Source organism: Neurospora hispaniola, assembly GCF_033458365.1.
Source record: "Neurospora hispaniola strain FGSC 10403 chromosome Unknown B0T23scaffold_2, whole genome shotgun sequence".
Taxonomy (NCBI): Eukaryota; Fungi; Ascomycota; class Sordariomycetes; order Sordariales; family Sordariaceae; genus Neurospora; species Neurospora hispaniola.
Window position 1 is genome coordinate 1,388,764 of NW_026944407.1, and position 24,133 is coordinate 1,412,896.

Consider the following 24,133-nt stretch of genomic DNA (forward strand, 5'->3'; position numbering starts at 1 on the left):
AAACAGGAAATAGCCTAGAGCCGGGAGAGATGATCTGCCAAAGGCCCTTCCTCGAGCCTCAGCAGTAACGACAGTATGTCTACACATCCCGTCGTTAGGGTACGGTGACCAGCCTTCTCTCCTTCGCGGTGTCTCTAATGGTCGGGGTATGGTATGTTGATGTTTCCATGAGCGTGTGGTGTGCATTGTGTGCGCGGGTCGTGAGAGGTCGTAGCGATTTAGGCGACCATACCAATCACGCGCCCACGTATCCAAAATGCGTTGTGGGTATAATACACATTCAAGGGGTAAAATCAAAAGCTTTTGGAGGGGGGCGAAAGCCAGCTTTTCCCTAAGCTGCGGAAAAGGTTGACCTAACCGAAAATCCAGAGGTTCTCAGCGGAGAAGTACTGTGGGTTGCCATGTTAGTATATACCTTTCATACCATGATATATATATTCTGAGGCCACGTTTGGATGCCGATGAGAGAATGGCAAAAGGAAGTATCAAACTTACGTTGGTGGGCTGGTTGAAGCGGATGCCGCGGTCGAAACCAGAGATGGTCTTGATGTCCTCCTCGGAGAGATCGAAATCAAGAGAGTTGAGGTTGGACTTCATGGTGGCCTCGCGGCTAGACTTTGGGATGATGGCCAGGCCGCGCTGGGTGGCCCAACGGAGGAGGACCTGGGCAGGATCCTTGTTGTACTTATCACCAATTGCCTTGATGGTGGGGTCCTCGAGGAGAGGCTGGAGCTTCTGGGCGTGCTCCATGTTGAATTCGCGGAAAGAAGCAGGGCCGAAGGAGGAGTAGGCGGTCACGGCAATGCCCTCAGCCTTGGCAAGGTTGAGGAGGTTCTGCTGGACGAGGTAGGGGTGGTGCTCGATCTGGAGAGTGGCGGGGCGGACCTTGGCGTAGCGGAGGAGGTCATACAAGAGCTGGGCCTGGAAGTTGGACACGCCAATGCTCTTGGAGAGACCCTTCTCGACGAGCGACTCCATGGCCGTCCAGGTCTCTTGGATGGTGGCCTTGGAGGGGCGAATCTCGCTCTTGCCATCAAAGTGCCAGCCGGGAGGGTAGCGGACCGAGGGGTCGACGTACTCGAGGGCGACGGGGAAGTGGATCAGGTAGAGATCGAAGTACTCGAGACCCCAGTCGGCAAGCTGCTTGCGGACGATGGGCTCGACGCGGTCGCCGTCGTGGAAGGTGTTCCAGAGCTTGGAGACGATGAAGAGCTCCTCGCGCTTGACGATGCCCTCCTTGATGGCGCGGGCTACACCCTGGCCGCACTCAACCTCGTTGCCGTAGTCTGTAACCAAGCCATCTCGAGTCAGTCAACAAGAACCATGCCATCGTGCCTACTGTGTTTTTGATGGCGGTACTATTGTTTTGGGTGAATTCGACGGATAATGTCTCATCCACCTGTAAGCAGGGTGGGATGAAGTGACAGGGGTCGATGTGGGGGAGTTGTGTAAATAAGTGTCCATGCCTGCGATGGTACCGCTGCTCCTCATGTCCTTAAAACAGAAATGGACACCACGAGAGATTGACCATGCGAGGGGAGACGTTGTGTTGACAATAGGTATCATGTGATGTACAATCGGAAGCGGGAAGTCTTGAACATACCACAGGCACCATCGAAGAGGCGGTAGCCTGCCTTGATAGCGTTGTAGACGACATCGGAAGCGATGGAGCCGTCGACCTTCCAGAGGCCGAAGCCCACCTGGGGCATGTCGAAGCCGGAGTTGAGCTTGATAGCAGGAACCATTTTGTCTGTTGGTGGGATGTAGAGGAGTGTGTGAGACGGAAAGAGATCGAACAAGCCAGGCAAGAGGGTAGAGCGGCTATAATGGTATTTATAACTGCTGCTGTCCGTCAAGTGGGTGGAGGCTAGAACTTTCCCGGCCACTTGTAAAGAAACGGCGTGTATGTACAATACCCGGGTGGCCTACTCCAACCTTTCCCGGCCCATCCACGGACGAATACTATGCCGGTTGGGGAGCAGAGCTATGACGGTGATGGACTTCGGCTCGTGCTGTCCCCTCACTGCCTCTGTCCACCTCCTTCCACATTCATCCTCCCGCGCCTCCGTCTACTCCTCACAGGCCCGCTATCAGGCCCCGAGCGTGGCAGACAGGAGCTTGGTTTTCCAGGGACCCTCATCTGGCCTGACAGGATGTCAAGGTAACGTGTTGGGGTGTGGTTCTTCAGATGCTGTGCGGAATCCCATTAGCTGACTGGTCGCCGGCGATACTCGAAATGCCCAAGGACGGTTGCCTTTCTGGAAACCGGCCATGATTGGCATGGGTAATGGCCCCAAGCCTTGTCAGCTGGCGCAGGGGCCAGGGTATTGGGTACTGGTCATCTTGAACGCCTATTTGCGCGGTTTAAAAGAAAGTTGGAGGAGGGGTGGGTTCGTCCGACTGCATTGCATCGACATCATGTTGTATATGGCGCCAAAGCGGCCTGCCTAAGCGTTTGCTTGTACCTTGATGGTACCTAGCTTTGACCTCGGAGTGGGCTGGTCACAACCAGCAAAGGACGTATTCCCTCTTAGTCTCTCCAAGTTCTCGGTTTATCTGCGGAGTGACTAGAGAGGGCAGAACGCCTTTACCCAAGGCCTGTCTCACTTGACCTTGAAAATCTTCAACACTGTCAATATCAAGAAATCGTGTTTGGAGCAATCGTTGGGGTCGCCGGAGCCCACAAGCTGCGGGTGGTGGGCCTGGATATGACCCGGTAGCCCGGCTCCAAGTTCCCGTTTAACCTATTTAACCGGCGCCAACCAGAGGCCGTGGCTAATGTGGAAGCGCGAAACGTGATGGATAGAGGCTGGAGTGGGTTTGACAGATGTCTCCACCTCTGTTGTCCTTCAGCATGGGGTTGTGCGGGGCAGCGCTAAGATATTTGGCAAAAAGGCACAAACGCCCCCATTGATGCATACCACGATGAAGGGTGGGTCACCGAGGAATCAACGTCAGTTCAACTTCCAACCCTCAACCTGATCGTGACCAGCGAAAATGGGCGACAATTCTTGCGGCTTAACTTTTCCTTCATGTCTTCAATGACCCTTTTTCTCTATTTCATATGTGACAACAAAGAAAGCCTGAAACTGCAAGCAGGTTCACATATCATGGAGTGTCCGTTGTCAACTTGCTCTTCACTGTTGAATTAACAAATGCTGGGGATGGGAAACGGATCAGATCAGGGCCGTAAGGCTTTGCGCTGGTTCACGTTCATTCTGAGAACCTCAATTTCGAACCTTCCATGTAGCCTTCAGCAATCGTCGCCCGAGTCATTTTCTGTGGGAGAAGAAAAGCCAACGAGATGCACACCCACCGCAAAAGTTCCTTTCGCTTGTTTTTCCTTTCTGTTTCCCTCAAGCCATTTGCCGTAACGAGTTGCTGCAATCATCTGTATGAGTTAACCCAAGCAACTTCAATGACCAACATGTTCCTGCCCTGTATCAAAATACAGCCTGTCCGGAAGCAATACCCAGTACGAGGACGCGCTGACCGGACATGCTCCGGATCAAGGTCTTCTCAGGAAGTTGTTCGCATTCCCGTCCAATGACAACGAGATTCGTGTGACAATGGTGGATTATAATACCAGAGGTTCCGTAGGGACCAGCTGGGACTCTCTTGAACAGCTTTATCCTTATATATTGTTTCTTATCATTGATAATAAGTTGAACTTACCTAGACACATATGAGGCACATTTTGACATCCAAGTTCGATTCTGATCAAGACACCAAACATTCTTCGCGTTCTATTGGGTGCACAGACGCTGATGTGCATGATCCGTCTCACATCAAACCATGAACCACTGCTACCCCAAACGGTGGCGCCACCAAGCAATCGACCCTGAACCGCGATGTAGCTAGCCTGTGGGTTCGTTACCTTTCTTGCGGATGCTTGCGGTCTTCCAGCATTCCTCTTCCGCGTCAGTGGAGCTAGCCGGCGGGATCTAATCAGACAGGAAAGCTTCTTTCTCGCTTCTTCACCTCTCAAAGGGTTTAGATCGGGACCAAGTTCCTGGCTGCCGATGCAGTAACCACCCCGGGCCAGTAACAACACGACGTCCTGCTTGTTGACCGGCTGTCAGCGGTCATCGATGCGCCTGCCAAGCTGTCTCTTATGCCGTATAAGCATGAGAGTACCCAAGGTTGGTGCTCCTAAAAGGGGGGACGGCAATGTCTGGCTCACCTAACCGCAGCTTTCAGCCCTACGGATCGCTGGAACTCCTATTAAGCCCCACTCTGGCATTATGCTGGATTCCAGAGCACTAACTCGCCAGTCTTTGAGCACGGTATTTAGTACTACTTGAATCATATTTTGATGATTCTAGTCCAGACCCTGACTCTGACTGTCCCTTTGTAGTTTACCAGACTTAATACTAGTGATAGTGTCGAGCCCATAGTTCGCATACGAACACCTACAGATATCTGCTTCATCCGCGATGTTCATACCTTTCCCCCCCACCGCCTTCATATTATCATTATTCCCAAACACCACAGGCTGCCCCTCAGCATCCCTACAATCCGGCGCCTTCTTCCCCTTGCCACTCTCATCCTCCTCATATGTCTATTCAAACGTTAACTCAACCGCAAACGGCCACGGCGCAAATACATTCGTTGCGTTCATCAGTGGTATTAACACATCGCTGATCTTATCCGGGTAACTCGCCCTCATGCGCGTCCAGATCGTGCCACGGACGGCCGTCTGATTATACCAGCATATTGCGGGCGCTGGTGTTGGTGTTTCTCGCGAAATCGTATTGTCATTTGCCCTCCTTGCTGTTCTTAACCATCTGCGTCCAGAAGGCATCCCCTTACCTTCCTCCCTTCCGTTAAAAGCAGCCTGCGAAGCCGAAGTCGAGGATAGTGATACATCGATTGTTATCGATGTCGTTGAGATCATCGAAGAGACTGTCGAAGACACACTGCTGCTGCTGCCGCCGCTCGTAGTGCTAGGATCCGGCACCACCGCCTTCGCCATGGTAAAACCAAAAGTGAACCGCTCGCTCGGCTGATTCGCGTCGATCTTGGTCAGACTGACGTCTCGGAAGGTGCCGGTCGGCGAGAAAGGGTCGTCAGAAGAGGAGATGACGTACGCGAAGGTGGTGGTGGGACGGATGATCCAGCGGAAGAAGGCAGCAGAGGTGCTTTCGTTTGCGGAGGGTGAGTAAAGAGAATAAGGGTAGCATCGCCAGAGGGCAGGATTCCGCTTGGGTGCGCAGGAAGCTGAGAGGTTGGTTAGGGCAGCCGTGAAGGTGTAGGCGCCAGCTGGAAAGAGGTCGGTGGGTAATGGGGGACCGGGCTCGGAGGAATGGTGTCTGGCGGCAAGTTTTCGTATCAGCGTTTCTGCGAAACATTTTTTTTTTTTTTTCCTCCAGTAGGGATGAGCTATCGCATCACCCATACCCAGTCCACGTAAAGAAGGTGAGCAAGACATATATACCTTTTCCTCAACCCAACCGTCAAACCAACCGCCAATCCCACAATCAGACCAATTACCAAAATCCCCCAAACCACCACCTTATACCACCCACCCCGTCTTCTTACCCATTCTCCTAGTGCCATATTCTCTTTTTTCCCTCCCTGTCCTCTCCCACCTCTATCCTCGGTCTTCCCCTTAACTGGTTGTGCCGGGCTGCCATCAGACGTCCACTCCTCCCGATCCCTGTCCCTCATCGGGACTACCCACTCCACAGTCCTATTACTATTAAGCGGGATAGACCTTATACTTCCCACTTCTCCTCCTACCGCTCTCATTCCGGGTACACGTTTTGGTACATATTGTGGTACACTGGTTGATCTATACATTGTCGGTCGCATGCTGGGTGCGTATAAGCTGCTGTTCGTGCTCAGAACCCCATTCCTCCGCGTAAATGACCGTCGTTGCGGCGATCGAGGTGGTATTGTTGGTGTTGTTACTCCATGCCGCGGATCCGCTGCGTTCTCGTCCTCCGCGATGACGGGCATGGGAATGGGTGTGGAGGAGTGGACTGAGCGGCGGCTCTTGGGGGCCATTCTGCTTTATGGGACCTTTCCTTTCTCTTTCTATGCTGCTTCAGTTGTTCTTGTTTATGTCGTTCTGATTCGTGGTGTTCCCTGTCATTAAGCTCGCAATATATACCCTCCTGCGAGGGTCGAGGTGTATGAGGCAGATATACCTCTGTGTTACTTCCGCTGGTCGCCGAAATGCTATCCCAGCAAGTTTTCCAATAGCATGCAGGTTAAATTGGTGTGTAAGTTGGCGCCAGGGTAGCTTCAGAATGCTATAGGAAGAACTAAAGAGAGCTATGAAGAAAGCTCTTTTGGAAGTATGGTACATCAAAAAGTGAGATGCGAGTTGCTAGCTCCTCTTCACCATCGCCATTCTTTTCTTCTTATATATCCGAGAAGGGTGCCGTAAGTGTACCTAAGGTGTAACTATCGTATCGACAAGTAAGCGAGCTGAACCTCATGTTTGCCCATTTTTATGAGGGCGTCAAAAACCAGAATTGGTATAGAAAGTACAGGGTGATTTTAAGATTGGTTGTAGGGGTTTATAATGATGATGATTCTGGGCACGTCTGTCGTCACGTCGGGCCTGGCCGCCAGCTAATGATGTAGAAGTTCCGATCTTACCGTCCGCTCGTCCTCAGCGATTTCGTTTTCCTCTTTCCTTTCTTCTTTTTTTCCTTTTGTAAACTTGTTTACATCTGATCTGACTGCCCAGCCTAGATTTAGCTATGGTCTGGCTATCCAAAAGGCACAAACACCATTGTCGATCATTGATACATGGACGGTCTTAATCCTGTCATCTGCTACTGCCGAGGACCAGGAGTTGCTGAATGGTTGGGAAGATAAAAGAGGGGGGAGGGGGGTTGGTCCTGGGAATCCTAGATCAATGAAAAGGCTGGCCGGCTTGCTGATTCATTAACCTAGTTCTTTGGCCAGGGATCAAAAGGGGCCGGAGAGGAAGTATCTGAGATATAAATTGACGATTTGATGAGCGGTACTTAGAAGTTGACAGAAAGCCACGTGGCGCGTAGTTTAAGATGAGCTGTGACATCCTTCTTCCCGGACGGGACTCGCGTCGGTCGATGCGGGCGCCAGCAGTTTCTGGTAAAGAATAGAGGTCCTCGTTACGTCACTGCGTCTACCCACCGATCTCATATCTGGACAAGGGGGAGTAGGGTTGGGAATCATAAGTTACCTTGATTCTTTCTCTGTTTACATAGTACCTGCCATTGACAGGACTCCTGAGGTTGCAACGCAAGACTTTCGATGTCCTTTCCCCTCCTTCAATCTTCTTCGACCCTCGCCAATTCGCAGCCAGCACACACCATAAGCCTGGCTATCATCCAGTGGAACATTCACCTAAACCCTATTGAATATTCCATACTGTCCGTTGTTCTGTTCGCACAGACACCACGGGGCACATGAAATACTCAACCCGGTGTTCTGGTCCCATTAATGATTGACGTTACTGGTCCTGCTGATGCGCCGCTAGCCGGCATGCAGCCCCTGAAATCGGGCTTCAACCTCTGGAAGAAGCTACAGGTTATGTGGTAGAGCCAAAATGATTAGCTAAAGCTGACCTGAGAATCGCGGGGAGGCGCTCTGCTTAAGCGGCATAGGGCGGCAGTGGCTTGCATTCTGGACGATGAAGAGTGCGCTACAATCGGCCTTGGGCTCGCGATACAGGAGTCAGGGCGCTGATGACAACCCCCCCCCCAAAATGTGAGGGCATGGGATCCGGACCAGAAATGTCTTCAGGCAGAATGTCGAGGAGATTAGCGAAGTTGATAAGAGACCATGTTACCTGGCACATCGAGTCCATTGATGTGCGATGCCATAAGGTGAGAACGAAGAAAGGAAGAGATCACGTAGAGCCAGATATATGTCGCCGTATGGGAGATTGGGAATTTCAAGATCAGACAACGGGAGGGTAAAAAAGAGATGATGGGCTACGTAGATATATACGTCAGTTCTTGATGATATCTATTCCAAAGCAGGTCTCATATTAGGGCCAAAAATCCAACAATCCAACGGTCATCGAGTTGGTGTCTCGGGAACGGAAACATCATCGTCATAATTCATACACGAAGTTGGTCCTCAACTCACCCAGTACCCGCCATCTCGCTCAGTTCTCCGTCTCAGTCGCATCCTCATACTCCGCCTCCGTTTCCGTGTGCTCGCCCTGTGTAGCCTCCTCATACTCAGTTTGATCGGTTTCCTCCTCGGGGCGAACAATCTCGACTGTGGAATCGCCAATGGAACGTTGCTCAAGACTGTGTTCGGACTCTCTCTGTGTGGCCTGTCCCTCCTGCTCGGCATAAGGGGGCGGGGCAAGATTCTCGCCACCCTCAACCCATACCTTGTTGAGCTCCTTCTCGATCTCCTCACGGCGTGCCTTCCACTTCTCGACCTGCGCAAGACGTTCGCGAAGATCGTGCAGTTCGCGCTCAACATGCATCTTCTCGCTCTCGGTACCGATGCGCTGCAGCTCCCACTCATCGCCTCGCTCACCCATGCCGAGAACGAGATTGTACATGTGGTACTTCTTGAGAGAAGCTCGAGTAGAAATAGTGATCAAAGCTACGCATGGAGGTTAGCATCGACTACTGCTAAAAATACCGGACTTGATACGTACTGATTCCCTTTTCCTTGCAAGTCTCGTAGAGCAGTCCCTCGACATCGCTGGAAACTGCGCTCGTGCCTTCATCGATGAAGGCATACTGTGGCTCGTGGTACAGCAAGCGCGCAATAGCAAGCCTCTGCTTTTCACCGCCACTCAGAACGTCCTTCCACTCCTTGCGGGTGTCCCAGCCACCTTCACGTTCAGGCAAATATCCAAGACGGGCTTGGTCCAGGGCGCGCTTCAAGTCGTACTCGTTCTTGCGCTTCTCGCGCATGTCGGCCTCGCCGTCGGGATAGATGACCTGATCACGGAGCGTACCAATGCTAAGGTATGGCCGTTGTGGGAGGAACATGATGCCATCTTCGCCGTTGTTCTTGGGTCGACTCACAAGACCCCTATACACTGGCCAAAGCCCAGCGATGACTCGCGCAATCGCACTCTTACCCACGCCGTTAGGCCCAGATATCTGTGATGCACGATATGTTAGCTAAAGCAATATTGGGATCTGACCGCGGGACAAAAGCGTACCAGGAGATGCTCGCCACGCCGAACAACCATGGAAAGAGATTCGAGAAGCTCCTCGCCTCCCTGTGGCCACAGCGCAGGAGCAACAATGGGCACGTTCTCCAGGCGGACACCGTCAAAGCCCTTCTGAATGGTACCCTGTACGTCTGACAATGAGTAGAGTTCGTTTTCGCGACCTCTGACGTAGTATGCATTCGCGTGGGCTCTGTGAAGAGTGGAAATCAGTGTATACACGCGACTGGTGTAACCGGCCAACTCTGAAAGATCTTTGATGGAGTACATCATACGACCACCAGCATCGGCAAGCGAGAGCATGAGACGCTTGTTGGTAATGAAGTCCTTCATGCGGGTGCGTTCGCGGCCGCCCTTCTCGGCGTGCTCTGCCTGTTGCTCGCTTGCCCCTCCAAGACCTCCCCAGGCTGGCAGGAAGACAGGAAGGGAAGAGAGGAGATAGCCGTAAGCGCTCCAGCTGTATTTGAGGATGAAGTCTTCGAGGATGTTGTATCTGATCTTGAGCATGTAGATACCCTCCATCCAGTTCTTGAGAGACTTGAATTCCCTGTTCAGGAATGTCTTCTCCATCTCGGCGCCGCCATAGAAAGCGATTTCCTCCGCGTTTGCGATTAGGCGTGCATGAAGTCCTCTAAAGTCACCTTCCTTCCGTCCTTCCACTGCCTTGAGTTTGCCGAAAGGTGGCGAGAGTCGACGCAGGATGCTGGCCGTCAAGAAGTAGTTGCTCAGGAGACCAGTGAGAGCCAGTGGGCCGAGCGAGCGGTAAAGTTGGTAGTTGAACACGCAAATATCGACAAATGGCTTTCCAAGAGAGGAGTAAAGGTTAGCGGCAGCAGCACAAAACAGAGTCAGATCCTGAGTGATGAACTGATCCGCTCCCTGTCCGACCCCACCATCCAGGTTCGACAGTTTGTAATAGTTAAGGTTATCGTTCAGATACAAGTCGTGGATGTACCGGGTAAGACGTGTTCGGAAAGCAATCGACACCTTAGACTCGAGGTATTTGATGGTAGCGTTGACATAGGAAGCAAAACCGCCCAGTCCACACCACTTGACAATACCCAAGAGGAACTGCTTGCCATTCCCAGCCACCAGATCACGCACAATCTCACCATCTAGGCGGGCAACGACTAGAGAAAGGTAAGTACGGAGCATGAGGAAGATTCCGTGGCTAACAAGCAAGCCGGCCTCTTTGCTCTTCCATCGAGGAACCATAATGCTCATCAGACTGAGGAATTGATGGAGGAAGGCAAGATTAAGGCCGGGTTTCGTCTGAGCCGAAGGGACGTGACCGTCGCCGAGGCCTGAGACCCTTGGGGGATTCAGGAACAGACGTCTATGGGCCTCAAAGGTGAGCGGCTTCGTACTATGGATAACGACCTTGGAAGTGCCGTCCTTGTAGGGTACGTAGATAGTCCTCGATCCGTCCTTGTTGTGCAACCATGAGTTGGTGCGCACCAACTTCCGGCCTTGCTCCCTATCCTCACGTCGGCGCCTCCACCATCTCCGCGTACCCTCGCCAGATAATATGATGGATGTCGCAAGTGCAAGGGTCGCGAGAAGACGTGTCGTCCTGGTCGTCGTCCTCAATTTGGAGCGAATAAGCTCAGTGTATTTGTTGATGAAGGACGCGATGGCCTCCTCGGCCGCCGAGCCTCGTAGGGTTGATTGCGCCGCCATGATGCCGGTGGGCGTCGCTACCGTCGCTGGCTTCCACTTCACGCAGTATCAAGTCCCGATAGATCCTCGGGGATCAACAGCCAACGCTTGCCCTTAGCATCCGGCTGAACACAAGTCACGCGCGGCTGGGCGCAAGATAATACAGGCGATGCGATGATTGTGCGCCGTATGGTCTCGACGGAAGTTCGCTAGCGATATGGGGACAGCGCGGATCGCGAGTTGTTGAGGTTGGGCTTAAATGTAGAAGGACGAATAACCAATGGGAACTTGAAGGAACGCTTGTCTACACTACTATAAAGACTGAAACGATGTCGACAGGATGATGACGGATCGAAAACTGGCCAAATGCCGTGTCCAGGCAAAGGATGGTTAGCATGGCGGCCAACAGTAGCATAGGTAGCCGTGACATGTGATCGATACACCGAATTGACCCCCGGTCCGGTGTCTGGACTGCGAACATTCCGAGGCGCACGGCCAGAAGTTCAATATGAACCAATGAGAAGCGGCCAGTTCACCAGCAAAGAGGAACGTCATCAGCTGCATCGCTTTCAAAGGCCCACTCTTGTCCTGGGGAAAGCTGGGGAAGCTCTCTGGACTCCTGGAGCACAGACCATCTCCCCCAGGTTCCCCATTGTCCAGGCAGAGTTGTCCAAGGTTCGTCGGCTCATCTTAGCCATGTGCTGAGGAGTATCTCCAAGTCTGGCTCTCCTGTTCTGTCGCATCTTGTGTCACTTGAGTGGACTTCTTTGCCAGAGAGATGGCCGCGACAAAACATTCAGCTTACACTCACGGTTAGGTAGCCCTGACCTACCAGGGAGTCCATCTTGACAAGATCGCTTTAGTATCAGATCTGGAGTGTTTCAGTGTTACTTTGGCGAAGACAGGGCAACCCTCGCAAGAGCCAAAGAACGAGAGATCGAAGCTCGAGAGAAGAGGTGGAGGGGCTTCCAACCCCACGGTTATAGGACATCACCATCGGTTCCAAGGACTTGGGTTTTGGCCTCTCTTTCTGGCCTGGCTTGCTTGCCGTCACTGCTTGCTTGGGTCGGGAGCACGCAGCTTGCTTGGGGACGAGCATGCTATTTGCGGACCATATGGCCCTGCGTCTTGTCTTGTGCTCACATTATTGCGGCTCTTATTTGAAGTGCTGGACGGGGGGCGGTATCAATTCCCGCAGACGGATCTCACAAGAGCTTATGGTTTCAACCCGCGTTCTCCGCGTCAGGTACGAAGGTCAGGTATGCATGCAGAAAGGAGGTGAAGATGCGCATACGGCTTCGCGGCTCCTTGGCCGCTTTGACTTTTTGAAAACTTGATAGGACAACGGAACGAGTTGGCGAGCAAGAAGACTCCAAAGCAAGCGCTTTGGATAAGTATCCCTTTGTATGAATTCGGCCATCCGACAATCCGCACTCCACAATCCACCAAGAGCTCGAGTTCATCAAAAAGCTCCCTGCGCTCTTCAGCGTCGACTACTGTGCAAAGAAGCTCTGGTTTAAAGTGAACGAAACTGTGATGAGCACACAGTATACGGCAGCCGATGTGAATGGTCACGGATCACCACAGCGCATGGTCCCGAATCCAACCCATCACTGTAACGGGCGCCAACGTGGCCAATCATGAGGCCCAGTTGCAGCTCCCAGGCTCTTTTGGCTCTGGAACGGTCGCTGTCGACTGGGGCTGCTCAGGGCTGGACGAGGTCTAGCATCCCCGGGCCGAGGAATGCGGATGACAGAAGGGGCACCCAGCATTCTGCAGGGCGAGTGTGGATTGATTTATCTGTTGATGGAGCCGTAGAGGCCATTGTGGACTCTGACAGCTGGGTTGCCCTGGAGAGTGCCGTTAGAGCCAGCGAGTTGGCTGTCGACATCGACGGACATCGAAGGGAGTTATTCGATGATGAGCTACTTGAAACATGCTGACAGGGGCCATGGAGATTTGGTCATTTATGCGACGTCTAAATGGCAAAATATGGGAGGAATTCCACTCGTTCATTGAAGCATTTCCGATACCTTGTCAGACTTGTGTCTCTCGTGGGGATGCACTCATAAACCGGTGCCCTGGCATTGGACCCATGAGAAAAAGAATGGAGCCTGCCTCTTTGCCTATGGGAACAGCCGTGGCTGCTTCATTTTACCCCTACCATCCTTATTAAGGAGCCTCACTGGCTAGTTCAGTGCGCAACGGTAGAGAGATTTGAGACCAGAACCAGGTCAATCTTGTTATTGCTTGCTGGAAGGCTTGAACGTGCGACAACCTGGGTCAAGTTTCTTCTCTTCTCACCGATTGAAGGGATTACATCCTCTACCACAACGTCTTTGAAGTTCCAGGCTGTAAAGATACGAGGCACAAACGCTCAGCGTTATACAGACGCAACAGGTCTCGATGAACTGCTCAAGGTCACGAACAGGCCCAAGCACACGAGACATTCAAAGCGGTCAACAGCAAAAGCTGACATTTGCTGCAGGTTGCCAGTAACGTTGCGAGGTGGTAGCTCGGAGCCAGGCAAGGGGAGCAGAGGACACAGTCGCACGGCCATGGAGGTGAGCAGGGTACATATGTAGCGGAAATTTGACGGGACTGCTTAACTAACCTAGCTATGCCTAGCATTGATGGGAGATAAGGCGCCCATGGATGAGATGGGCCTTTTGGGGAAACATTTGACAGCCTCAAGGAACAGGACGGGAGTCCATTGGGTTCCACCGATGTCTGACAGTCAGCGCGTTCCGCCGGGCATTATATAGGTATGTAAGATGGCTATTATCGACTGCAATTGCACCGTTGATAGGTGAGCTCGGAGCCTTTGGTTTGTGAGAAAAGTCAGCGTGAAGACGCAAGGTGTTGTCCAATACAGAGGTTAGCGTATGCGCGGTAGCTCTGCCGGACGGGGCCATGCTGGATTCCTTTGAACATGATCCGACGGAAATTGTTCTCGGAGTGCTGTGGTGCTGGGCACTTCCACTTTCACTACCTTCTTCAGATACAGTATCGATACTAGGTTTGTGGAGATACCACCATGTTGAGAGTTGACACCCCCCCCCCCCCCCCACAGCCCAGCTTGGGAAGAATAAAACCCCCTCTTCAGCCCAAAGGCTTCTAGACCCCAAGAAAGAACGTGTCGGATGAGAAAGACGAAACCGAGAAACCAAGATCAAGTGTAACAGAAAAGAAAAAGGAGAGTGGGTGAGGTGGGCAGCAGCAAACATCACGACCGGGACCCTCCATCCTTACGACGTGCAGCAGCGGGACCGGACTGCACGAATTTAGCGGCTGCAGGTGGTTGTGGGTACTTTGTGGGTGCAAAGAGCCGATGGACTGTGTTAGCGCATTTCTTGTTCCATGCCAATGTCCACCACTAAAATTGCATGGCCAGCTATCCCATCTTATCCTGCTGCACTGCGCAGGGCCGTACTGGCCTCGCCTGATGGTCATTCGGTCGCTGGCTAATCTCTTCGGGGCAATCCACTAATCCTCTCTCGTCGCATCCGCTTCCCAATCGTCCTCTCTGCACCGTGAACAATCCTAGAAGCGACCCCATAACCTTTAAAGTCAATCATTTCGCTTGCGCTCTCACGACCTCCAGCTTTTGATACGCCCTTCTTTCCCTCTTTTCTGCATCTGCCCAACCTCCGGCCCGTCCTCCACGTCGTTGCCGTTTCTCCTTCTTTGGCCCGCCCTTTTGGTCCTCGATACCCCTTCTTGATCTTTTTTTTTTGTGCCTTTCTAGGTTCTGGGTCCTTTCTGGCTAATCAAGCACGCAAGGCGTGCCCGTGTGTGACTGTGTTTCTGGTCGACCTCCTGCCGACATACCCCCCCGACGCTCTCGGCCTCCGCGCGCCAATTTTCCCACCTGCAACGGCAACCGCGGCCGGAATCAGCGTTGTCGCGATCATTATTTCTCTTTACTTTTTGCGGAACTCGAAGCCTGTCGCCTACCTATCGACCAGACGGCCGAAACCCGTTAAGGAGTTCAGGGCCTCCAAGGGCTAATACCTACTCTCCCGAACGAAGGGTAGTATAGGGGCTAGGCCTTGTTAGATTGGCGAAAGCTGGATTCGGTTGGGAACAAGAGGTTGGTGACTTTTTCTCTTCTTTACAATTTCAATGCAGTCCAACGTTCCAAACAGTCCGTTTCACCTTCGTTGTTCCTGTCTCGCTGGCTGCCTCTGTCGCTGCCTGCCATCCACGTTGCCACTGATCGCATCGCGCTGCCCCCAATCCCCAATTGATTGGTGCTGCAAGGCTGTCAACGGGTCTCGTACGCCTCACTATTCAAACCCAACCGCCGCAAACTTCAGCTCCTACTACGACGCAATTCCTAAGACCACGCGCTGATAGCTCTCTGCGTTGAGGGGTCCAGACATTCATTTTCTATCCGTAATCAAAGACACCATCTAAAATGGCATTGAGCGCGGACGACACAACCCTGTCAGCCCCTGGCAGTTCGAAGGAGATGCAGACCCACGACGATGCAATGGCAACTAAAAGAGGTAGCGACCGCCTACGCGTGACCTTGCGAATCACACTCATGATTTATGAGCCTTTCAACTCTCATGCAGTGCAAATGGGCTAATTGGCGGTATTACAGGCGACCGTGACAGCATCGGTGGAAACTCGAGAAACTCAAGAAGCAGTACGTTATATTGAAATCAGGATGGCAACCCATTTAGTAACCAGTTGTGTACAGGAACTAGAGCAACCGCCGCCATGAGCAACTCGAACCCGGTAGCGCCCAAGAAGAAGAAGGGCGGCTTCCTCGCTATCTTCGGCTGCTGCGGCGTCCCTGATGATGCGAACGGCCTCGACACCCCGGTACCAAGCCACAAGCTCGACAGGATCCCCCCTAGACCGGCGACCGCGAGCAGGCGAACAGCAACCCCGTCCGAGCAGCCCTCCGCGAGCAAGACCCAGCTGTCTGAAAAGGAACCAGTTCAGCAATCGCAGCCGACCCAGGAACAGCCGAAGAACGGGAAGCGGGTATCAGGAACCAGTACCCAGGATCAGTCGACAGTTGGCGAAAAGGATGGAGAGTCAAAGCAGACAACGATCGTTGGCCCCGGCTCAAGTAGCCCACTGGCATCTGTAGAGCCGCCACAGCAGACCAACAAGGAAGTGGAGGTGGTCGAGGAGGTGGTCAATGAGAAGGACGAGGAAGGGGATGTGCAGATGCCCGATGCCGCCGAGGAATCACAACAAGCTTCACATGCGGCCGATGCCACGACTGAGGAATCGTACACAAACCTTCCCCCGCCACCTCCGGGCCCGGTTCCCGCAGCTACAACTACGCCAACAAGCGGCGCGTTAATTGAGAGTCCTCCTGTCTTTCCTCCCGACCAACCTCAGAAGTTCCTACTCCCTCCTCAAGCACCTGAGTTCAAGGGTAAGAAGTGCCTTGTTCTAGATTTGGATGAAACCCTCGTACACAGCTCCTTCAAGGTTAGTTTTGCACCCATCTTCCTATTTTCTAGTTCGCTTGCTGACAGTTCGAATTATAGATCCTTCACCAGGCCGATTTCACGATACCTGTTGAAATCGAAGGCAACTACCATAATGTCTATGTCATCAAGCGGCCAGGTGTAGATCAGTTTATGAAGAGAGTTGGCGAGCTTTACGAAGTTGTTGTCTTCACTGCATCGGTTTCCAAGGTACGTGGAATGGAACCATTCGAAAGCTTTTGGCAACTCAAATACTAACGATGCTCAGTACGGTGATCCGCTGCTGGACCAGTTGGACATCCACAATGTTGTCCACCATCGTCTCTTCCGCGAAAGTTGCTACAACCATCAAGGAAACTACGTCAAAGACCTGTCACAGGTTGGCCGTGACCTTAAAGACACCATTATCATCGACAACTCACCAACCTCGTACATTTTCCACCCTCAGCACGCCGTACCAATCAGCAGTTGGTTCTCAGATGCGCATGACAACGAGCTATTGGATCTCATTCCCGTTCTAGAAGACCTTGCTGGTGCCAACGTGCAAGACGTCAGCCTGGTTCTGGACGTCACTCTTTGAAGCGTTCAGCTTGAAAGCTTTCCGTGTTGATCATACACCTCGCGTATGTATGGCCCAAGGCCCGTTCATTGCGGGGTGTTTTGGTTCATATTTGTCTCAAGCGAAGAGGCGTAAATGCGTCATACTGTCTAATCATCTAAATCTGGCCTGGCGGGTTTCGCAGACATGACTATTTGGTTACGACCCCACCTTCACAGATCCGAGAGGCTACGGCCACCCAAATAGCGGCCCGTTGCATATGAAGGGATATGCGCAGGATTACCGCTCTTGTGCCTGGTCATTCCGAGCTCCGTCAAATGAAAACGGCGAGAGAAAGTGCTGATGGGTCCGGCATAATTCGAGAATCGATCTGAAGGGAGCTGGGGGATTGCTGGCGTGGTGCAACCCAGTGTGAAGCGTAAAAGCCATCCGTACACAGCGACGTCCTTGTCATAACGCCGGGCTTCAATTATCGAACGGCAGGGGGGATGGGGGAGGGAAGAGATGGATGCAGCATCACCCAGTGCCATCATTTCTTGTTCCGAGCTGCCGGCGAAGGAACGGTGTTGTACTGTGGTTGGTTTGTCTTGCGTGTCAACGGGCGCAAAGTTCTTGCTTAGCGCGCACATACACCCGAGTACTTGTAGGGTGTTTATAGTGTTGTTTTCTTTTGTCAGCTTTTTGTCTTTTTTATCATGTGTCCTCCCGGTTTCTCATCTACTTCTTCTCCCATTGGGCTTCTCTTCTAATTCCCCCTTACTCACAGGCACACTGTTCTTTGTCATAACATGTATACAATGGGTGTTTTGAATGCTCGCTCCTTGCTGGCTCGGAGGGATTAAAAAAGACAACAGCATCGGGCATCCCGTTATGCCACAGAAATACCCACGCTACTCAATTGATCGAAGCAATCACCGACTCTCTCCAAAAGTTTCGCTCAGTGGATAGACCGACGTGCATCAATCAGCCGCCAGGATTCATTTGGCAGTGGTTTGGATCAAAGGTGCAGAAAAGAGCATGGCGATCTGGGCGACGCCTTTAGCAAGAAGCATCAGGCCCACTGAGGGTAAATGGTCTCGTTCCCTGTTGCTCACCTCAACTGTTCGTCTAGAACTTACACAACTCCAAGTTGCCATCAAAGAAGCACCAGTAACAAACAAGCCACTTGAAATAATAGATCGACATTGGCATTCCCGTGTACACTAGAATCCTTTTACCAAATTTCTGGGAGAGACAGGGCAATCGAAAGCCAAAACAGAAGGTTGACGTGACCACACTACTATGCAGTAGCCTAGAGCCCCCATCAATCAGTCGCAAAGCCTCCTCGTATGAGATATTCCAAATCGCAATGGTGACTTGCCCGGTTAAAGCTGCTTTTGGTATATCCCTCTGGGTTCGGTCTCTTACGTAGCAATAAGAAATTTTCGTTCACAGAAGCATGAAGCTCATCGAATTAACGTAGAGCCTTATTATATATACCGCTTCATCGTTCGTTATGCACTTCGTTGCAACAAGAACCTCATGTTGAGCTGATGGCGATGGTGACCACGATCACTGCAGCAATGCAAGGGGCAGGGGACCCTGCAACGTCGCTTGGCATCCGTCCGATTTGCACCTGAAATCCGGGGATTTGAAGAATGCCCCCACAGTTCCTTGACCAGATCCGTTCGTCTCAACCCTGCAGGAGTGACAAGGAGCCGCTCAGGTACCGTGTCAGCGTGTGCCTTGCGAACTACCGGCCCCAAAGCGCAGCTTTCACCCAGGACCCACCGAATTATGCGTGCTCGGCGAATGCCCGGCGGAATGAGACGGACTTGCGGCCCAAGCTTTCACCTTGCCAGCCCTGGCGAGCGGCAAGCCCAGCTTTGGCTCGCTTCGTCCGGCCGGCAAGCAATCTTTCCAAACCGTGGCCTCAATTGGAAGCACAGACCAAGCCCGCGATTATTAGGGGGACCCGTGGAACTAAACAAGGTAGGCATCCTCGCATCTCCCAAAAGCTTCCACCATTGAATCACGGCCACGATCATCACTACACCACCATCCACGCGACGACAACAGGAGCGATACTTTAAAATACCCTCCTCTTCCCGCTTCATTCCTTTTCCCTCTTTTTGCAGCTTAATCTCCTCTTAATATTCTTTGTCACAATGGTACGTTCTGCAAGTCTACAGCAGCTAGCTTCTCTCTGCTTGCTGTTCATATGATCACAATGCCTCATGAACCATGTTCTGCTACTTTCTGATCGCATTGTGAAATACGTGATACTGTAACATAGCTAACGGTGCAACCCTAACCAGTCTTCTCCTCGTGCCTCTTCGCCCAGCTCCCCGCCCGCTGGCGGCTCTACCGGTGTTAGCTCTGCGCGCCCCTCCTCGCCTCCTCCCCCGGGCGGTGCTCGTACCGCCATCCGTCGCCGTGCTGCTGCCGACCAGAAGGAGAAAATTGCCAATGCTCGCCCCAACAGCACGCGCGCCGCTGGCGCCGGTGGCTCTAGCAGCACCATGCTCCGTCTTTACACCGACGAGAGCCCCGGCCTCAAGGTCGACCCCGTTGTTGTCCTGGTTCTGTCGCTGGTCTTCATCTTCAGCGTCGTCGCTCTTCACAGTACGTGCACTCCGTATCATCTTTTGGGCAAGGCCTTGCAGTTTTCTTGAAACATTGGGGGTTTTTTAGGCAGATAAACAGCAGCGAACATATGGCTGACATACATTTTCTTCTTCAGTCATTGCCAAGATCACCCGCAAATTCTCCAGCTAAACGGGCTGAGCATCAGCAAACAACAATGCTTATCCGGAGCGATTTGGTTTCTCTTTTGCCGCGGCAGCTCATTCTCCATAAAGTAGTGGTTGAGACGAAACCCGAAACGATGAATGACAGCGACATACAACAACTATGCCATATTCACACGAAACACACAATGGCACAGATGCGACCTCCTTGCTGCTGCGGTCTTGACGGGAAACGATAAACCATTCAATGATCTGTCTCATTTGCCCAAAGACACAACAATATTTCGGGAGAGGTAGGGGGTAGTGCCGGTAGTAGGCGCCCCTGAGCTCGGTTGGGGTGCTTGTTTCGCTTCGTACATAATAACAGAAGGAAGGATATCAAGGGACGAATAGGGTGGGCGCGTTTGGGAATCTGGGGACTGGTGGAAAATTCATGGCCAACCAAAAGGAAGTTGCTCATGAAAGGGTTAAAGAAAACGATGGAACCCATGCAAGCCTTTCTATGTCTCCCAGAGCGCATAGATATCCCCCAGCGGCTTTCAGAGTTTTGAGGGGATGATGAATCTGGTGGGAAATGACTATTGGTTTTTTTTTTTTTTTTTTTTACTGTCTGTTTTAACCATGTAACCTGGCTTGTACGATGACAATTGATTTTCTCTTTTTGTGGAAGGTAGACGGGATTAAAAATGAGTCTTCTTACTTCAAACCATACTCGTGTCTTTCACCCGTTCTTTGTGAGTGTCTCTTCTCCCTTGTAGTTGGATGACGTTGGAAGTCCGTGCCCTGGGCCGTTCTTCACTCGGCCTTGCCCATTCACTGGCACACCCATCCGGCTATATCTAGCCTACCTGGTTTCCGTTTTTCCTCTTTCGTTGGACAACTACAGTACTCCAGAATCGAGCCCTTTTCGTTGTCGCCTTCTAGCCCTCCGGCAAATAATTTCCGTCTTAATCTGAATCATGGTCTCAAGGGAATATGAACAGAGACTCCTCCTAGTCTCTATATCCACATACCTACTGGGTTTCCCACAATTTCACGATGACGCTGCTTAGCCGCGTTATGTACCTCTCGCTCATCTCTTGTCGCATTGATTTCTTGAAAACGAAAATGTGACGCCTTATCATCCATCTCAGGCCACGCCTCCGAGGTCTTCTTGTGGCGTTCGGTTCCAAGGTGAGACCCGTGCGCGTAGTGTATGTACTCCGGACTTGACTTTGGTCTTCCAAGGGACAAACTGGGTCGTTCAGGAAGTGTAGAAGAACATGTGTTTTTGGCTTTCTGTTCAAACAGGTCTCTCATTATGGGGAAGGGCTGCCGGAAGCGATGTCGCTTTGAGAGGTGTATGTGTTGAAGGTTGAATGCTCGACTCTTGATGATATTTATGAGTGGTACCTAGGTACTCTCATCATTGACGACTGTGTATGTCTCTATGTTGGTAGTCTGAAAGGGAACTGGACCATAAGATGGTATCAGATGCAGCCTTGTTGTTGGAGCGCTGATGCTGTGTTACGTCGATTTTTTTTTTGATTTTTTTTTTTTTTTTTTTTTTAATTTTTAAATTTTTTTTTGGGAGTTTTTTCCCCTTCTCATATACGTGCCTCGTCTAACGCAGTCGTGTATACTGGGGAATTGAACGGCACATGTGCCGTATAGGACTCAGGGCATAGGGCTTTAGGTTTCCTGAAAATCAGGCATAATCTGTAAGCATACTGCAACATTCATGCCCTCCAGAAATTGTATGCGAGACGGTGATGTTCGATGTCTCCACCCTCCAGCACCTTTGAAGAGAGATAGATAGGAAAAGGGAGGACGTTAGAAGAATCGAATTCACATTCCTCCAGGGTTCGGTTAGTTGGTGGTTTGTATGCAGTGCGTACGTATATGGGTACGTAAATGCTTCTACCACCAGTAGCGCCGGTGCGTTGCATATAAACTTTAGAAGATAGAACGTGTAAACATGTTTGCACTGAGGTACTACGATTTGAGGAGGGAATTCCCTTGTTATGATATATGTGAGATTGTTGGGACTGGATCCGTTCGGCAGGATATGTCCTAACGGAAAGGCTTCTTCTAGGCTTTCCACTTGTCGAGTTTTGAGTCGGACTGTGGTTATAATTAGGGTTGGTCAGGGAATGTATGTCTTGGATCCTCATGTTGTCCCATGGTACTGTAGAACATTCCACGCAAAAAGCTCCGGCAGCGCTAATGCGAGGAAGCCATGCGCATCACATCCACTTGGGTTCCACGAACGATCAACTTGCGGACTTCAAAATGTTGAAAGAAAACACCCAGCGGGCAAGGCTTGGGTCGGGTGCAGATACTGTGCGCAGTGAGAATTTACTAGATTACGCTCGCTATGAGAACGGCTTTTTATCCCTTCCCCCTGGCTGGTGTCGGCCAAGAACCCCTCCCCACCTGTGCCTTGCTTTTGGCTGGTACATATCGTTCCCGCGATGGCGGCCCTCCATCGCGGGCGATCTGACTGTTGCATGTATCTTTGGGTGGCTGATCCCAAGCTATGTATGTGTATGCACCGTCATCCTCTTCTCCCTCTTGAACGAGGGAAAGAATGGGCGGTGGGCAAGTACCTGTGTCGTGACATGTTCCTAAGGACTGCAACAAGCTGTATGGGTATCTGAAGAGTGTGGACGGACGTTCTGTGTTCACTTTATCGAACAACCAAAATGGCAAAGGACTCAGCTCAAGTTTAACACGTGCGAGCGTTAGTTACAAACGCAGGCGACTTTGCTGTCCATCAGTCATCTTACGCTGAAATGGTAGGGTCAATGTATAAGGATTCGTCGGAGATGCCTACACATGTATGCTAACGGTATATGGTAACCGGTTAGCAGCGTAGTTTTCATGGGGAACATGACGACCCTGAAATACTTCACCATCAAGCATTCTGAGCCATCCCCAACGTGCCGCATGAGTTTATATTAATGCTCCCTCGGCTGCTTGGTAGCGGGGTTGTCCGCCAGTCGTTCGAGTTCCGATCACCAACAAGGTGGTCCCATGGGAACACTGGTGCCTCTCTTTGCATGAAATTACAGTAAATGGACGCCTAGAACCGAGAAGCCCAGCCGGCCGGTTCTGCCGTTTTGGTGTGGTTGTTATGACCGACCCTATATTGCAACCACAGCTTCTCTAGAGGTAACGTCTGCTGCTATGGGAAAAGTGGTCTGAGAAGTCTCCTAGTTAACTATGTTAGTTGCCCGTGATGGTGTGGAGAGTGGGATAACCGCCGGCCGCCGCGAGGCTCAGACGATAGACCATAGCTTGTAAAGTCGGTACATGCGCAGCTCTGCGATTTCTCGCTATAGTATTGTGGCCATCACCAGCCGTCCTCGTTTGGAGATTCACTCACTTGATGAAGGAGGATCCCGGCTGACATGATGACGAGCGTTGTTCGGTTGAGGTCGGCAAGTGGAGAACATCATGATCGATGTGGTAAGGTCCGGGGATAGTCGAATCTTCCACTGCTTCTCCCATTGGTGCCGCTCGTTTCGCCGTTGTGTTAAGTTAGCGATTCCAACCTCGTGGCCCCCAGGCACACTTTACTCAGCTGGGCAGGTAAGATTGCACATCAAGTCCGAATGCCCAACATTTGAGAAACAAGAGCGAGAAGACGAATACGTAGACATACATGCACTACCTCTAGGCACGCGCCCTCGTAACCTGCCCCATCACGCGAGACCTGCTGTCGTGTTCGCCGAGTTCTCGGCCAGAAAAAAACCGAGCAAGTGACAGGTTCTGTCTGTGAAAGCTCTTGTACTCGATGTTGATCGCAAAGTCAAGTACTGTAAGTTATTCTCAACCTGGATCCAATCGGCCATGTTGGAGAAAGGGGCCGGGAGATAGGTATATTGAGTGCCAAGATCAACATACGGTACCTGATCATTGATGTTCAACGTCATTTCGCCGGGCTGTTGCAACTTGCAAGACGGGCGGGCAATGACAACCCAGGCTGTGTGAATGGTGAGAGGAGGCAGTGAGCGGGCAGTGACTGTGGTGAAGTGGACTCTGAAGTGCCCGCCAGAGCGCCTGTCCGCTGTGTGAGAAGCCACCTGCAGCCCATCCATCCGCGTGGATACCCACTAGACTTTTACCCTGTAGTGCAATTCATCCGGGCGCCCCCGCCGGCTTTTCACTTCCACTTTCACTCCGGAAATCCACCTCTCAACCTCAACGTCCTCGAGGTACCTCTAGTGCTCAGTCTCGCCAGTCTCACACCACTAGAAGGGAAAACAGACGGGAATGCCCCCATTCCTCGCCAATTCACACGACTCGCGCACTGTTCACTCGGTCCCCATTCATACCAGAATCAGGCAAGCAGGAGTCAAAACCGACGCGAGAATGCTGGAAGTTGCAACGGCCACTGCGAGCCGACTACAGCAGGATTAGTGAAGAAACGCTGAGATTACCAAGAAGTACCACTCGGCACTGCCTCGGGGAGTCAGGGCAACCAGTCAACCACATCACCATCCCGCAGACTCTCTTCCCATCTCCCGTCCCCAGACCCGGGTCTGGTTGAGATCTCTCCACTATACAGTATACGCTACAAATCGCGTGCAAGCCAATTCCT

At 51.9% G+C, this 24,133-nt stretch overlaps 7 protein-coding genes across 7 annotated transcripts; 3 read left to right on the forward strand and 4 right to left on the reverse strand.

The window, feature by feature from the left end:
• Nucleotides 1-344: 344 nt before the first annotated feature.
• On the reverse strand, nucleotides 345-2,142 carry B0T23DRAFT_71850 (xylose reductase). The gene is made up of 3 exons (XM_062841691.1): nucleotides 1,604-2,142; nucleotides 496-1,286; nucleotides 345-389 (listed from the first exon to the last, which is right to left on the reverse strand). Exons 1-3 carry the CDS (start codon nucleotides 1,743-1,745, stop codon nucleotides 354-356), a joined length of 969 nt encoding a protein of 322 aa, XP_062695255.1. The 5' UTR covers nucleotides 1,746-2,142; the 3' UTR covers nucleotides 345-353.
• An 804-nt stretch (nucleotides 2,143-2,946) lies between these two features.
• Nucleotides 2,947-3,589, forward strand: B0T23DRAFT_373218 (uncharacterized protein). The gene has a single exon (XM_062836784.1). The coding sequence runs from the start codon at nucleotides 3,305-3,307 to the stop codon at nucleotides 3,548-3,550; it is 246 nt and encodes an 81-aa protein (XP_062695256.1). The 5' UTR covers nucleotides 2,947-3,304; the 3' UTR covers nucleotides 3,551-3,589.
• Nucleotides 3,590-4,305: 716 nt separating this feature from the next.
• B0T23DRAFT_402197 (uncharacterized protein) lies at nucleotides 4,306-6,009 on the reverse strand (the record flags this gene model as incomplete). The annotated part of the gene is made up of 4 exons (XM_062838650.1): nucleotides 4,306-4,343; nucleotides 4,417-4,541; nucleotides 4,572-5,340; nucleotides 5,529-6,009. 4 exons carry the CDS (start codon nucleotides 6,007-6,009, stop codon nucleotides 4,306-4,308), a joined length of 1,413 nt encoding a protein of 470 aa, XP_062695257.1.
• Nucleotides 6,010-8,014: 2,005 nt separating this feature from the next.
• Nucleotides 8,015-10,966, reverse strand: B0T23DRAFT_71874 (ABC transporter transmembrane region 2-domain-containing protein). Its single transcript, XM_062841692.1, has 3 exons — nucleotides 9,137-10,966; nucleotides 8,621-9,074; nucleotides 8,015-8,565 (listed from the first exon to the last, which is right to left on the reverse strand). Exons 1-3 carry the CDS (start codon nucleotides 10,823-10,825, stop codon nucleotides 8,111-8,113), a joined length of 2,598 nt encoding a protein of 865 aa, XP_062695258.1. The 5' UTR covers nucleotides 10,826-10,966; the 3' UTR covers nucleotides 8,015-8,110.
• Nucleotides 10,967-12,831: 1,865 nt separating this feature from the next.
• On the reverse strand, nucleotides 12,832-13,453 carry B0T23DRAFT_373224 (uncharacterized protein). The gene is made up of 2 exons (XM_062836785.1): nucleotides 13,433-13,453; nucleotides 12,832-13,368 (listed from the first exon to the last, which is right to left on the reverse strand). Exon 2 carries the CDS (start codon nucleotides 13,362-13,364, stop codon nucleotides 13,188-13,190), a length of 177 nt encoding a protein of 58 aa, XP_062695259.1. The 5' UTR covers nucleotides 13,365-13,368; nucleotides 13,433-13,453; the 3' UTR covers nucleotides 12,832-13,187.
• A 1,771-nt stretch (nucleotides 13,454-15,224) lies between these two features.
• Nucleotides 15,225-16,840, forward strand: B0T23DRAFT_309729 (NIF-domain-containing protein; the record flags this gene model as incomplete). Its single annotated transcript, XM_062834542.1, has 5 exons — nucleotides 15,225-15,315; nucleotides 15,414-15,458; nucleotides 15,513-16,261; nucleotides 16,321-16,470; nucleotides 16,529-16,840. The coding sequence occupies 5 exons, from the start codon at nucleotides 15,225-15,227 to the stop codon at nucleotides 16,838-16,840; spliced, it is 1,347 nt and encodes a 448-aa protein (XP_062695260.1).
• Nucleotides 16,841-18,966: 2,126 nt separating this feature from the next.
• On the forward strand, nucleotides 18,967-19,576 carry B0T23DRAFT_393303 (Sec61beta family-domain-containing protein; the record flags this gene model as incomplete). The annotated part of the gene is made up of 3 exons (XM_062838067.1): nucleotides 18,967-18,969; nucleotides 19,117-19,423; nucleotides 19,542-19,576. The coding sequence occupies 3 exons, from the start codon at nucleotides 18,967-18,969 to the stop codon at nucleotides 19,574-19,576; spliced, it is 345 nt and encodes a 114-aa protein (XP_062695261.1).
• Between the last annotated feature and the right edge of the window lie 4,557 nt (nucleotides 19,577-24,133).

Excerpts from the sequence above, each read along its gene's own strand:
- B0T23DRAFT_71850 (XM_062841691.1), bottom strand. The coding sequence starts at position 1,745 with ATGGTTCCTGCTATCAAGCTCAACTCCGGCTTCGACATGCCCCAGGTG. Across the intron at positions 1,287-1,603 it reads CCTCTTCGATGGTGCCTGTG|ACTACGGCAACGAGGTTGAG; the intron begins GTATGTTCAAGA and ends GCTTGGTTACAG. Across the intron at positions 390-495 it reads GCTTCAACCAGCCCACCAAC|TACTTCTCCGCTGAGAACCT; the intron begins GTAAGTTTGATA and ends GGCAACCCACAG.
- B0T23DRAFT_373218 (XM_062836784.1), top strand. The coding sequence starts at position 3,305 with ATGCACACCCACCGCAAAAGTTCCTTTCGCTTGTTTTTCCTTTCTGTT.
- B0T23DRAFT_71874 (XM_062841692.1), bottom strand. The coding sequence starts at position 10,825 with ATGGCGGCGCAATCAACCCTACGAGGCTCGGCGGCCGAGGAGGCCATC. Across the intron at positions 9,075-9,136 it reads GGCGTGGCGAGCATCTCCTG|ATATCTGGGCCTAACGGCGT; the intron begins GTACGCTTTTGT and ends CGTGCATCACAG. Across the intron at positions 8,566-8,620 it reads TTGCAAGGAAAAGGGAATCA|CTTTGATCACTATTTCTACT; the intron begins GTACGTATCAAG and ends CTCCATGCGTAG.
- B0T23DRAFT_373224 (XM_062836785.1), bottom strand. The coding sequence starts at position 13,364 with ATGGCCGTGCGACTGTGTCCTCTGCTCCCCTTGCCTGGCTCCGAGCTA.